This window comes from Tachypleus tridentatus, chromosome 6, assembly GCF_004210375.1.
Source record: "Tachypleus tridentatus isolate NWPU-2018 chromosome 6, ASM421037v1, whole genome shotgun sequence".
Lineage (NCBI taxonomy): Eukaryota > Metazoa > Arthropoda > Merostomata > Xiphosura > Limulidae > Tachypleus > Tachypleus tridentatus.
Window position 1 is genome coordinate 145340258 of NC_134830.1, and position 14486 is coordinate 145354743.

General features: G+C 33.9%; 1 protein-coding gene across 2 annotated transcripts in view; it reads right to left on the reverse strand.

Moving 5' to 3' along the window:
* Window positions 1–6320: 6320 nt before the first annotated feature.
* Window positions 6321–14486, reverse strand: part of LOC143253956 (AT-rich interactive domain-containing protein 3A-like) — a 106173-nt gene continuing 98007 nt past the window's right edge. For both annotated transcript variants that reach the window (XM_076508617.1, XM_076508619.1), the window contains exons 7-8: window positions 11169–11414; window positions 6321–10990 (exon numbers count right to left, since the gene is read on the reverse strand). In XM_076508617.1, the coding sequence (XP_076364732.1) occupies window positions 10881–10990; window positions 11169–11414 (356 nt within the window). In that variant the 3' untranslated portion in view covers window positions 6321–10880. The remainder of the gene's footprint in view (window positions 10991–11168; window positions 11415–14486) is intronic.

The following is a 14486-nucleotide window of genomic DNA, read 5'->3' on the forward strand; positions in this document are numbered from 1 at the left end:
CTATAATTTTTACACCAAGGAAGAAAACTTTAATAAAAATTAGTTTCGACGTTTCGATCACTGGTGTAATTTATTTTTAAAATATTCCTTAGAGTAAAAGCTTGTTTTGGAATTTCGCACAAAGCAACTCGAGGGCTATCTGTGCTAGCCGTCCCTAATTTAGCAGTGTAAGACTAGAGGGAAGGCAGCTAGACATCACCACCCACCGCCAACTCTTGGTCTACTCTTTTACCAACGAATAGGGGGATTGACCATTATATTATAACGCCCCCACGGCGTTTGGCGCGACTCGGGCGCGAACCCGCGACCCTCAGATTACGACGCGCACGCCTTAACGCGCTAGGCCATGCCAGGCCCGAGTAAAAGCTCTAACTAGTAATAAAATTATACTTTCTATTGCAATTTCGGAACTTGCTCTTTAAGTTGTTTCTAATCTTAACATCTGTAAGTTGAAACTATTTATTGAATTATTTATAAATAATACTTTTAACAGACGTGGCCTAATTTACACGTGCGGTGATAATCTTACGTCATATTTAACTGTGGCAGTTTAAATTTGTGGACGTATGTGTATTACAAAGGAAGAAATTAAACTTTCTGGTCGTCAATTTCATAAATCAAATAAAATTTATCAATTTGCAAAAGCCTTTACACTTAGCGAATCACAAACTCAACGTTTCGTAAATAATACGATGTATTTAGATTAAACCGTCACTGTTGTGTATAAATTATAACGAATCTACTTCGTTCAAATTTGTAAACTGTTCCTTCCCCGCTGCGAAAACGCCCGATTATCTTGAAGATAAATGGACCATTTCTAACAAATATCCTAAACGTACATTTGGTTCGCATGGATGTTTTACAAAACAAGAAGAAGAAGGGAAAAAAAAAGCAGTCATTAGAGTTTACATGAACCATGAGTTTGTGCTGTGCGGACCCAAAATTCCACAGACGATCGTGCTATCTGGAACAAAACTGATTCGTTTATGCGTAAACATGAGTCACAATAAACCACGTTTCTTCGTGAGTCCTGTACGTGTAACTAGTTAAATGGCAGCGATTTAATCAATCTGGATAACGAAAGGTAACGTGTAGCTTATCACCTAGCGTGAACAGCTGTTACTAAAATTCTTTCTGTAGTGGCTTAGGTTCAATGATTCTTCTTTCACGTAAGACAAGATGCTAACTGTCTTGTGTAAGCTCTTTCAATTGGCTAATGAGTTCACCACTGGGAGTGAAGAATGGAATTTGAGGGCTAAATGCTATGAGCGGTACTGCTTTTAAGTAATATGTTTCTAGTTTTCTTTTTCTTTATTAAAGAAGAGTGTCGTATGTCTAAACATATAGTTCGTTAGGTAGTTGGTTATTTTTTAAAAAAAGTCACAATGGGTTATCTACTGTGTTTGCCGAGAGAAAAAGAATTCCGGATTTTTAGCGATGTAAGTCAGAAAACTAAACAAACAGTACAAACTTATAATTTTTTCGTAAAGTCAGCACTTTACTCAACAATACAATAAAAAATATTTACATTTATTATGTTTCTGAAACATCGTTAAGTTAAATAAAATCGTGATTTGTCATTACTTATCAAACAGTTGAAGTTTTGTTTTTGCTGTTTATGTGTTCCAGCACAAAGCTGTACAATGCACTATTTGCTTTATGACCGTCGCAGGGAACAATTCTAGAATTTTACTTTTATGTATTCTAAAGCTTAGAGTTAGCAGCAGGCAACAATTAAAGAATTATTTGAATTTGTAAAAAAAATAATGTTGTAAAGTGGTGTTTTGGTAGGATTGAGTTGGTAAAATAACATCTTGTTAAAGATATCTACGCATTTTACTCATTCGTTTAGCTGGTGAAGCACTCACCCCATTTGCGAGAGGTCTTGGTTTTGATAGTGATCTAAGGAAAGAAATAGGGATTATTACAGCATAACTAAAGCCTAACAAAGCAAAATTCTGAGATAAGGCCCGAGGTCGGACTTTTTTTGTAAAAGGAGAAAAAACAATGTTGTGATTTGAATTGTTAAAAAGTGCTTTACTAACAATAGTTAACAAAGTTAATTCTTTGGCTTAGTTGATATAGCAATCGTCTGGCGTATTGGTACAATACTTATTTGACTAGATGGAAAACATTGAATTTTCACATCGAACACCTGGAGTTCAGATGGTACTCATTTCACGATTATAAAAAAAAGGACTGTGCTTAATGAAGAGAAAACATTATGGTAATACGAGTCGCTAAAAATGCGCGTAATAGTGATACTTAGTGAGTTACTTTTATTGACCAACTGGCAGAATACTTGTATAGGATGTGAAACATTCTGGGTTATAATGTTACGGTTAATCCCACTATTCGTTGGTAAAAGAGTAGCCCAACAGTTGGCGGTGGGTGGTGATAACTAGTTGCCTTCCCTCTAGTCTTACACTACTAAATTAGGGACGGCTCGGTGCAGCGGGCTAACAACCTACTAACTTAAATACCTGTTGAAGAATCCGCAAGCGATTGGGGCCCTATGTTTCTTAATGTAATCTAATAGTGATAATTAACTAACTAATATAATATTTAGTTACGATAGCAAAAAAAAAAAAATTCTGATTATTTCTTTATTGTTCTCAGTTTTTGCTGATGTAACTGTGTTTTAATCAGGTTTGTTTCGAGGACTGAAGGTTTGAAACGTTCAAAATGTAAATAACGTGCAGTGAAAGTACGTTTAAGGTACATTTTTGTGTCTTTTTATATTTCGCGCAAAGCTACACGAAGGCTATCTGCGCTAGCCGTCCATAACTTAGCAGTGTAAGACTAGAGGGAAGGCAGTTAGTCATCATCATCCACCGCCAACTATTGGGCTGCCCTTTTACCAACGAAAAGTGAGATTTATCATCACATTACAACGCCCCCACGGCTGAAATGGCAAGCATGTTTGATATGACGGAGATTCGAACACGCGACCCTCGGATTACTCGTCGAGTGCTATAACCACATGGCCATGTCGGGCCCAGGAGTAAATATACCATGGTTATTCACGATATAAACATTCAAGAACGATAATTTATCATCTTGTTGATTTTCAACAGCAAACTTTAGCCCTCCGATGGCACATTGGTATGCTTGCGTTTACAACGCTAGAAACCGGGTTTCAATATCCATAGTGGGTAAAACACTCACCTACAAACAAACAACAAACATCATTCCGATACATTTAATTCAAAAACTGAAGAAACTCGTTACCGGCTCAACACCGAAAAAGGTATTGTCAACATTTTCCTTGTGATACACGGTTATTAAACGTTAAAAACAGGTTAGCAAAAGCACAGAAAGATGTTTAGTTCTTACCCACTGGATTGTATATATATAACCTTAAACCTAAAACGTAATTGTTTTGTCACAAAAACTAAAAGGACTTTAACACCGCCAGTATTTGCAAATTTGGTGAGCCATCTTGATCACCCTCCGTTAGTACAGCGGTAAGTCCAAGGGTTTGCAATGCCGAAATCAGGGGTTCGATTCCCCTCGTTGGGCTCAGTAGATAGCCTGATGTGGCTTTGCTATAAGAAAACACACGCACACACACATGTTGATCAGAAAAAAATTACTCATTGCAGAAATAGTTTCTGTTTCCATTTTCAAGCAATACTAACAAACGCCAATTTAACCCTTTTTTAGTTAGATGGTGATGACTAGCTGCCTTCCCTCTACTCTTACACTGCGAAATTAGGGACGGCTAGCGCAGATAACCTTCGTGTAGCTCTACGTGAATTTCGAAGATAAACAATTATTAGTATATTTTATTTGCGAGGTATCCACAGTTTGGTAACGCAGTCTTGTTTCAATGTAGAATAACAAAAAAGGAGAAACATTACTGGAACGTCTTGCTTAGTTGTTTTACTACTCAAAGGTTTTCTAACAAATGTGTATTTATTTGCAACTGTTTAGTCCGTTAATGCTGTTTAATATCATGTAATCCATTAAAGCGGTACAAATAAAAGTAAAGCAGTGAAGGAAGTGTGGTAACATGGCAGGAACTATAATGTAAAAACGTTGCTGATAGGCAGCTTTAAATACCAATAGAAACCTTTGACATTATGAAGTCGGCACTCAAAGGCATTTTGTTTTTTTGGTAAAACATTGTTCAAAGGACTTGAAACATCTCATAAAAACATAGCAATCATGTTAAAACAAATTAAATGAAAATTGTTTAATTATTGTGGGCGAATGTCATACATCTATGATTGGAAACAAATAAGATATAAATAAAGGCCCCAAAAGTGAATCTTAGAAGACCAACGTTGAAACATTGTTATCTCATATAAGTGGAAACTAATAATGTAAGTTAGGTTTAGGCGGATTAGATAGCTTTAAACACCAAAGTTTAGTTATATGGTTAACACTAGAGTTTTTTGGTAAAATCATAGAAGGAATACAATGTCATATGTTAGGGCTCACTTGATTAACAGTATTATGTTGTCATATATCATCTAACACAACAGGAAATCGCTGTTTTAAATTGAGCAAAACAGAACAGAATGGTTATGAGTTACTTGTGATAACTATCCAGCTCAGGAAAAACTAAAAAACAACAACGTTAACGTTGGAATTTGTTTTAACGTAACTGTTCTTCAGAATATTCTTTAAAAGTTTTGTGGTACGTTATGAAACCAATAGAATAAATGTAGTCTTATCACACTTATAATTGAAGCTGTAAATACCATACAAATAGTTGGAAGTATATATAGAACTAACAATTTAACGTTTGCACACTAAGTTATCACACCCAAATGATTGCAAAGGCGTTAACATATTACAAACACCTTGAAATACGTCGATCTATTTTCACTAGATGTGGAAAATAATAATTCGTAATTAAAATATGCGAAGGAAAAATCATTCTGTGGAGATTAGAAACATATATTAGCTACGTTTGAAGCAATAGCAAGTATGTTGATCCAGCCGAATGGAGTTAATGAGACAGAATGATGTAGAAACTTACTTGTAACAGACTGAAGATGTATATCACGTAAAATGTATCTAGATTTTGTTGTTTATATAACATACAGATTTTCAAAAACTACGTTTACCTATAGTCAGATTCCTTCAGTGACGTTGGAACAGCGAGGAGTAAGCAAAATACTGAGTTTTTGATAAGTCTCAGTGTGTTAATATATTTAAATAAGTATTAAGACGCATTTTTGCCTAGAACTAAAACATATCCATTAACACGTTTGTAATCTATTATTAGTGCGTTGTTTGACTACACACAGTTTGCATAGAGCACTAGACTTGAAGATTAGATGAAGAAGGCTGTTTGTTACGTAACTGTTACGAATACGTAATACTCAACTAATCTTGAAAAACAAAATTTTTGGAATATTATAATAGAAGTTGATCCTGTAACCTATTTTAACGATATAATAACCACCGGAGAGACAATCAATGTGCGTATTGGTGGATTGGGTTAGAAGGTTAAGGAATATAAACTTGGATGCCTTAGAGGATGTTTCTGGGCAAATCAGTTCATTTTAGATGCGAATACCAGTAAACCTGTAGCAGATGTGTATTAAAAGCTAAGAATAACTGCTTCCTTCAGTTGGTCTGTTACTCATCACGATCAAGTTACTGTACAGATCATTAGTTCTGAACTGACCGAGTAACTTTTAGATAGCTAACGTATTTTCAGAATATTGAAGACTCAACATATTTATAATTGTAAAAGCTTCAGAATTATGTCTTTATTAGAGTGCATTGCCAAATTGTATATGATCATTACATTGGAGTAGTTACTGAAATACTTTGATGGAAATGTATATATGATTAAAGACTAGAATAAGACATTTTTAACAGCGAATATATAAGGAAAAACGAAAAAGATAAACCATATAAATTAGTCATTTTTACTGAAACGCGAGCATTTGTAAATCATATTTTGTGAATAAGAGAGCTGGAGTTAATTATAATTTAAAATATTCGGTAAATTAGTGTATTATTTCAGTATTTAGTGTATGCTTAATTACGTGAAGTATATTGTTGTAAACTACGACTTCAATATTCAAATAAGACTGAAAGTAAAAATTATATATATATTAGTTTCATAAGGGACAGATTCCAGTTGATTACAAAGTGAAATCAACGAGTTTATATTTATTTCTTGATAAGTATTTCATTCATCAGTCCTAAGCGAATCCAGTTAAAGGTTCAGCATACTGACAGCCCTTGCTGAATATGTTGGATATAAATCACTTGTGTTTGTCTCAAAATAACATAAAAAGTGTACGTACGTGTGTGATATAGTAACAAAATAAAAAAAAACTCTTATACAACTGTTCCTGAAAATCGTTTTATTCTAAACAAGCAAAGAAACGTACTAATAAAAAGAGAGAGAGAATCAAACATTCAGTTGCCCAAGTGGTGCCTTCTACAACGATAGCACCAGTTCACAGAAAATACAAATCTGAGCACAACACGGATTTTTCTGCGAATCAACACAATTTTTAACTTAATAATTCACTCCAAAAAACACACAGTTTCCATCCAAACACAAATGTTGATATGTGAAACACGGGCGGACATAGTGCTTATCCCAACAGTGTTTAGATTATTTACGCCCGTCAGTCAATATTAAAAAATCTAATTTCCTTCTCGTTAAAAATTAACAACCTTAACGCATCTCGTTATCATTAACAAAATTTTGAAAGTAACGGGTTGCGCATTATTTTTTTTGGTTTATTGAATAATGTTTACTTGATATAAAAGGTACTTTATGACTTCTTTTTTTCTGCAAAGTTCAACAACACAAACCATGTTTACACTTTGACACTGTTTCTTTATTCAATTCTACTTTATAGTTTACAAAATATCATAGTTTCAATACAAGTTTAAAACTCTAGAGGTTAAAACGTGGTAGGTGACTGCTTGTTGAAATATTGATTATCGAGAGGTTTTTAATGTTTTTTTTTTCAGAAAATGATTACATTACTGATATTATTAGCTCTTTAACTGCAGTGAATACTTAGATGCCTTCTTCCTCCTTTTATGTACTGTTGCAAGAGTTTGGAATTTTTGTAACACCATCAAGTTTATCAAAGCTTAACACTTTCAAGTTTTAGGCCAGTAATAAAATATCAGATTAAAGCTCTTTTGTTATTGGTTTTGTATTGTACATCTTAAAACACCCGTGAAACTGCAGGAATTGTTTACCTATAAAAGCAGTTCGAAAGTTGTTTATCTATGAATATGACAGAGAAAGAATTCAACATTAAACCCAATTAGTACAGAAAATTATTTTGCACAAGGTTGAATACAAGGTAAATCGCATAATAAATTTAAACACCTTGATTATTCCAAACTGCATATATGCATTAGTAGGAAAATTATTGATTCTTATATAGTCAAACGTGCCGTTTCGAACACCTCGTAATTGCATACATGTGTTAATACGAAAATAGTAATTATATTATTGCCCACATAAGTGTCATTTCGAATATTTTATATCTTACATACTGCATACATGTGTTAGTATGAAAATATTGATTCTTACATGGTCATACATGTGTCACTTCGTAACCTTGGGTTTAACATACTGTATACATGTGTTAATAAGAAAATATTGAATTTTAGTTGCCCAAATGTTGTTCTGAACACCTCATATTTAACATAGTGTAAACACAGTTAGTAAGAAAATATTGATTTTTGCATGCTGCATAGATGTGTCAGTTTTAATCTCTTCAGTGTCTAAGCCGATTTGTTACAACAAGGTTTCAGTTTTCTTCACTGCTTAGGGAACCAGTGCTTTAAAATTTTTATTTCATAGTTCTTAACTATGGAACTTCGGGATCATTTAAAGAGAGAATCCTAATTGTTAGAAGTTCATCGGGTTTTAACTACTGACTACTGTTATTTTATGATGTGATAATATTTAACAAATTCTGATAATGACTGAGAGAAATAAATTAATGTTTTTGTAAAAATACACAGAAAAAGTCAAGCCACCTTTAAAGCACTTTCTTTTGCGTAAAGAGAGACAAATAGGTCCTCTTCTTCCTGACAGTTTGCGAACAGGAATTGCGCATTATTTATCATCAAAATAGGAACCTTCTTACTTAAACTAGATCAAAAACACACAAACAGAAAATTAGGAATCACTACAAGTAATTAAAAAGTTGTCGCTGCTTCACAGCGCCGCCTATAGGGAGTTTTTATATTTAAGCACTATGGAACATTTAGCAAAAATGGTTTCACTCTGTGTCATTTAAACCGTTTTTCAGAATTAAATGTTCTATGACAGTTCTACAAGGTTGCCTCGTTGGGAGAGTTGGCAACAAACCTAACCATTTAACGTGGTTATAAATTTACATTGCAAAACACGTAAATTGGTCCAATAAATGTGGACATTTTAAGGATGGATACAAATATGAGAAACTTACTGTTCATATGAGGCATCATGGTAAATATTTGAGGTAACTAACCGTTAGACGGGTAAAGATGAAGTGGTTAATGGAGAGGGCATTGAAAGAGTTCTTAACTGTTTAATCGTAAGTAATTTTGTGCCTTTAGTGTTAAATAGATACAAAATAATTTAAGTCAAAAGTGGAACAAACAGTTTTCTGAAACTTTGATGAAGGTTAATAGTTTTGAAGGTTTATGTCTCATATTACTCGAACAAGAATTCTGGTACGAAATTCTCAACGTACAGATTCATGAGATATCACAAGCACCGCTGAGCATTATGAAAGTAAACTGCTGTGACATTTTGGTTGCTTCCTACTAGTTAGAAATGATTACAAAAGTATAACGTACAATGAGCTTGCATAACCTACTTACGAAGTTGTAACCGAACTGTTATATGAGTAAATATTGTTTTTCTCACTTATATACCTGCGAAGTTCTGTTATTTATTATAATATCGCGAAATATTTCTAATTTAAATTTTCGCGCTTTTGAAAACTAAGTTTAATTGAAATTAATTTCGAATGAAACATAAAACCAATTAAATTAAGTACTGTTTAACAAATAATGACTGTATCCATATAATTTTTCTTTTGAGATGGTAGATTTGCAAATGAAAGTATTTAAAAATCATTTTGCATACAAAGTACAAAAGAATCATTAGCTATTTTCTAAAACATATTACCTTATGAAACAAAGTATAATTTCAGTAGAACTGTCACAAAAACAGATTATTGCTACATGGATTTGAGATAGCATGACATAAACACAAACAAACAATCTATACATGTATAAATTGCATCAACTGTTAAGTACAGCATTACATAACCAAATAAACCACTGTACAAAAAAGTGCAGACCTTTAAAGCAATATCCCTGAGATTCTGCACAGTCCATACCAATAACAATACAAAAAAAAACATAAATACAATACAGCTTAACAATCCATTACAAATAATTCTGTACTAATTAATGACATAAAACGTAAAAAAAATATATATAAGTGTTTGTAAAGATATGATGACTTACCGATAGGTTCTGTTGTTTGTAATTAAGCATAAAGCTACACAATGAGCTATCTGTGCTCTGCCCACTAAGGGTATCGAAACCCAGTTTTATTAGCGTTACAAGTCCGAGGACATACCGCTGTGTCACTAGGGGCTTATCGAAAGGTAAAAAAATGCCAATTTCAAATATATGGACTTGTCAAATTCATGACAGTATGGTTTCTCATTTTCTGGCAGGTTAAAACAACCATAACGCTTTCTTGAACCACTTATTTTTATAAGAAAGTAAACATCTTTTGGATAACTTAAATATTTATTCAAAAACTTCTCGAGTAAATAAAAAAACTACAGATGACGTGTTTTTGAATTAATATAAGTTTTCGTAGTTCGGAATAGCTGTGTTTAAATAAATATTGAAATATGTCATAAGAAATTATGAGGCTATCTTATATACATTGGATTTAAAAACACGTAAGAGATAAAGTAACAAAAAGGCGTGACCTGACCTACATTTCTATCACATGCACGAGCTAAACCACGTGTCTCAACACAAACGCTCTGCATGGTTTATTTTGTTATATGTAATGATCTTCATATTGTGTTCCTGATATTTGTTTTATGCCGAGCACAAACAACGACAATATAACATTTTGACATCTCTTAGAAGAAACAATATTATTATTGTTGTAGGATGGTCATCTGATAAACTGCAGATAAGCTCCTCAATAAGAAAGGCTTAATATAATCTTCACGTTAGGTAAATCAATAGACAAAGTGTATGTAAGCTCATCAATAAAAGATATACACTTGACAATATTCACGTTAAACATTCTATACGTAAACTGCAGCTAAAACCATCAACAAGAAAGAATGGGCTAATAAACTTCACGTCATGTAAATTAATAGATAACATCAGACAAGCTCATCAATAAGAGATATTGAGTTGACAAGGTCCGCTTTTGGGTAAATGAATAGATAAACTGGAGATACGCTCATCAATAAAAAAAAAGGATCGAGTCCATAATCTTCACGTTAAAGAGATCAGTAAACTGCAAATAAGCTCGTCATTAAGAAAGACTGAGTCGATGAATCTTCATGGTAGGAAGTCGATGGATAAAACATCACATAAGCTCATTAATACGACGGACTGTCCAGGGAAATGACAAGTTCAATGCTTCAGATGTTCGTGTTTCTCGATTTATATTTGGTTTTAAGCTCTACAACCGCAAAGACATATAACGGGAAATTAGGAAGTCATTAAAAGACAGGCTAACGTTGCTGGCTGCCCAAAATATTTCAGTGTACAGGTAGTAGCATCGTCACAGCAGACAGTTCCTCGTCTTACACAAAACATTACGACAAACGTCAATCTTCTGTCACACGACAACGACGACAAAGAAGGCACTGTATGAGTTGTGAGTAAAATGGCCGTTACGTCAACCGACCTCGGTGTGTTTGAGCAAATAGGACTCCTTGATACATCACGCCATTTATTTCCATACTTACTACTAAGGAATTGTCTACCTGGGATCGCCCGTCACCTAAAAACAAAAAGAGTTTAGCCAGTAAAATATTAGTGAACTTAGAACCAATGATTTCAATAACTGTCTATTCTAACTAACACTATTCTTATCACTAGGAATTCTTTTAACTTTACAGAATATTCTAAGAAGTTTCATAAACAGCACTATCACTCCTAAGACAATAGATTAATCTTACTTCTGCTTGTTATTTTTAAATGAGCACTTGGCATTGTTGTACGTGCCCACAAAAGTTCATCTTCAGAAAGAAATCGTTTAGCAGGAGATGTGGCGATGCTGTCTTCTATTTTGCGTGTGGTGCTCTCTGGCGGTCGAGATAGGTGATCCGAGTTCCGAGGTTTTTCAAGATTCAAAGCCTCTTGTTGTGGAACTGTTATCACTCTTGCAGGAGCGGTGGAGATACTCAAACTATTATCTTCTTCTCCTACCAATTACAAAATTATTCACTTATATGATAAACTAAACTTCAAGAAAATACGTTAAAATATTTTCATCATAATATAAAATAACAAACATATACACACATATCAATGTATATAGATATATAATAAGAATAGTTTTTGGCCACTTTTCTTGCAGCTCTAATGATAACACATTTTGTGTAAATCTTATTTTTTCTATGAATCAATTAACGTGAGTCATATAATTAATGTGAAGAATTACAGGACATATAATTGCTGACTGTAGGGCTCCAAAGGATATAACTGCATATCATTTAAAGCGTGTAAGGCCAAGGGATATAACTTAAATAATTTGATGAGTATATCAAGGGGATATAGTATGATCGATGTAAGAATCCAATGATATAAATATATATTTACTGATAACTATACGATTCTAAGGGTTTCCACAGATTAGCTGGCAACAAGCAAATTGTCTATTTTTATTTACACTTTTAAAAAGAATTGAAAGAAAGTAACTTGTACTGAAAAGCAGAAAAGGTAAGAACAATAGAGTAAGGCCTCCAAAGTTACCCTTTCATACTTGAGCTTTATTGTATTAGAGATATGATCAAATGATTGAGAGTATGTATATTGTTATATGTTACCCTGATAATAAAAATGCTACACTTCAAGAGCTTGACTGAAAGGGTTTCTTATTTTTGTCTTACCACAACGGGTATATAGTTTTTATAGATAAGATTATATATATATAAGCCTTACCATGTTTACCACTGTTGTTCATATTTAGCTAAACATTCTTGATATATTATGCATAGAAGTTGTGATATTTCTAATTAAAACAAAAACTTACGCACAAAATATCTGCGAAGATTATACACAGACATGTTTTTTTTTTGGATAACAGCATACAAGCGTTTAAAATATTGATTTTCTGAATATTATGAATAATTTAAATATAGACTTATTGTCGTATTGGGCCACAAACAGAATTTTTTGTTTCCGCATAGCAAACAAGTTAGTTCATTCGTAGACTTAGGAATAAAACAGGAGTAACTTAGTTACCCCTAATTCTTATCTAACTGAGTATATATGAAGTAAAATATAGCTTCGTTAGTTCCTGTTTATTATCATGTAATAAAATAGTCAGTTGATTTTGAATATTTATAACAGAAGTTGATATTTTGTGTAATAAAGTTTCTGCTACCAAACTTAGTGTAGTTTAAAATTTCACTACGAATTTTACCAGTTTGCAGAAACTTCTGAAACAAGAAACGAAAATTAAGCACCTTACACAGAAAGAGTAAAATCCAATTTTTTGTAACACATAAAGCTATCTGTGGGAGCCATCCCTAATTCTGAACTTAAGGTCAACACTTAGGCTACTCTTATCTGACCAAATAGTGATACTGACCATCTCTTTCATAACACACCAAAAATTCCGGAGCATGTTTTTGCAGCAACAGGATATGAAACGTGAAGCCTCGGATCACAACTCAGGCAAGCTAACTATTAAGTCATTCTTGATTCAAAACTGTACTTGTAATTCAATAACTTCTTCAAATGAAAACCTGACTGCCCACTAAAATGAATAACAATTATGCTCGCAGTATTGAAAGCTTTATCAAAACAGTCAAGTTTAGTGGCTATTAAGTTGATCTGAGGTTTAATTCCATGTTGACATTTATAATGACAAATTGGCTCGATCGTAACAGACAGCCTTCACCCCACCCTAAAGTGTAAATAGTTAGTTTCTAGGTAGATTTATGGCGACTTAAGTTTTTGTTCTTCAGTATAGAGAAAACGTTGAAATGTTTCACAAAGGCAAACTTCAAAGGCTCAAAGAAATTCGATTTGGAAATGGAAAACTTGGATTTGCAGTCACATAAGCACAAACGATGTTTCATCTCGAAACATTTCCCTCCAATTATTTCTTCAGAGATACACCCATTAGAAATAGCCCACTGACCCTGAAAGTGATTTATCAAGGCTATTACATATGCAATATTCGGAGTAGGTATAGAATGTAAGCTCCCCCAACACAAGGTGCACGAAGACTGACGCCACCTATTGCTCTACACGATTTATCCTCGAAGAAGGAGTCCCACGGTCGTGCCCTTCAAAAAGAAATCGGGCGCAGAGAAATTACAGAGCATGGCTTGTTTATTGACGTTTTATGTGTTTGAAATTCTCGGAATCAGCGGCTTCAAACACTGTAGTCCTATAGCCAATGGCAATGCACTACTGCCTGGAGCTGTCTCAGCGTGACGATCTTTCTCTGAAGGATTTACTTGTACAATCAAATTAGTAGTTTCCTTGGAATAATCGATTTTTTTCAACCTTTGGAAATACGCAAAGATAAGGTTTGCATAGTATGTGAGCGGGTGAAGATGAACTCTTCATCTGATCGAAGATAGAGAATTGAAAATTATGTATTTCTACAAAAGATCTAAAACAAAGTCCCTGACTGATTTGGTTTGTTTTGTTTTGAATTTCGCGCAAAGCTACACAAGGGCTATCTGCGCTAGTCGTTCCTAATTTTGCAGTGTAAAACTAGAGGGAAAGCAGCTAGTCGTCACCACCCACCACCAACTCTTGGGGTACTCTTATACCAACGAATAGTGGGATTGACCGTCACATTATAACGCCCCCACGGTTGAAAGGGCGAGCATGTTTAGTGTGACAGGGATTCAGATTACGAATCTAGTGCCTTAACCACCTGGCCACGTTGGGATCCCTGACTGATCCCTTATATGTAACGATATGGGTTTATGTTCAGAAATTTATTTGTATGAAGTTAAGCACAAAGCTACACAACGTCTTTGCTCATCACGAGTATCAAAAACCAGTTTCTAGTGTCATAAGTCTGTAGAGTTTAGCGGAAAATGAAACTCCATTTTGTTTTATCAGCGCATTTCCATACAAATTTGTATTACACAAATTGCAAACGTCAATTTCCCCTAGAACGTAACAAGCATTGCTTTATGACTCGAGACATTTCAAAACTTATGTGCAGACTCTTCATAAATGTGCATTTCATTTTCGATTCTTTGCCGTCACTGACCGGCATGGCTAGGTAACCACTCAACTCGTAA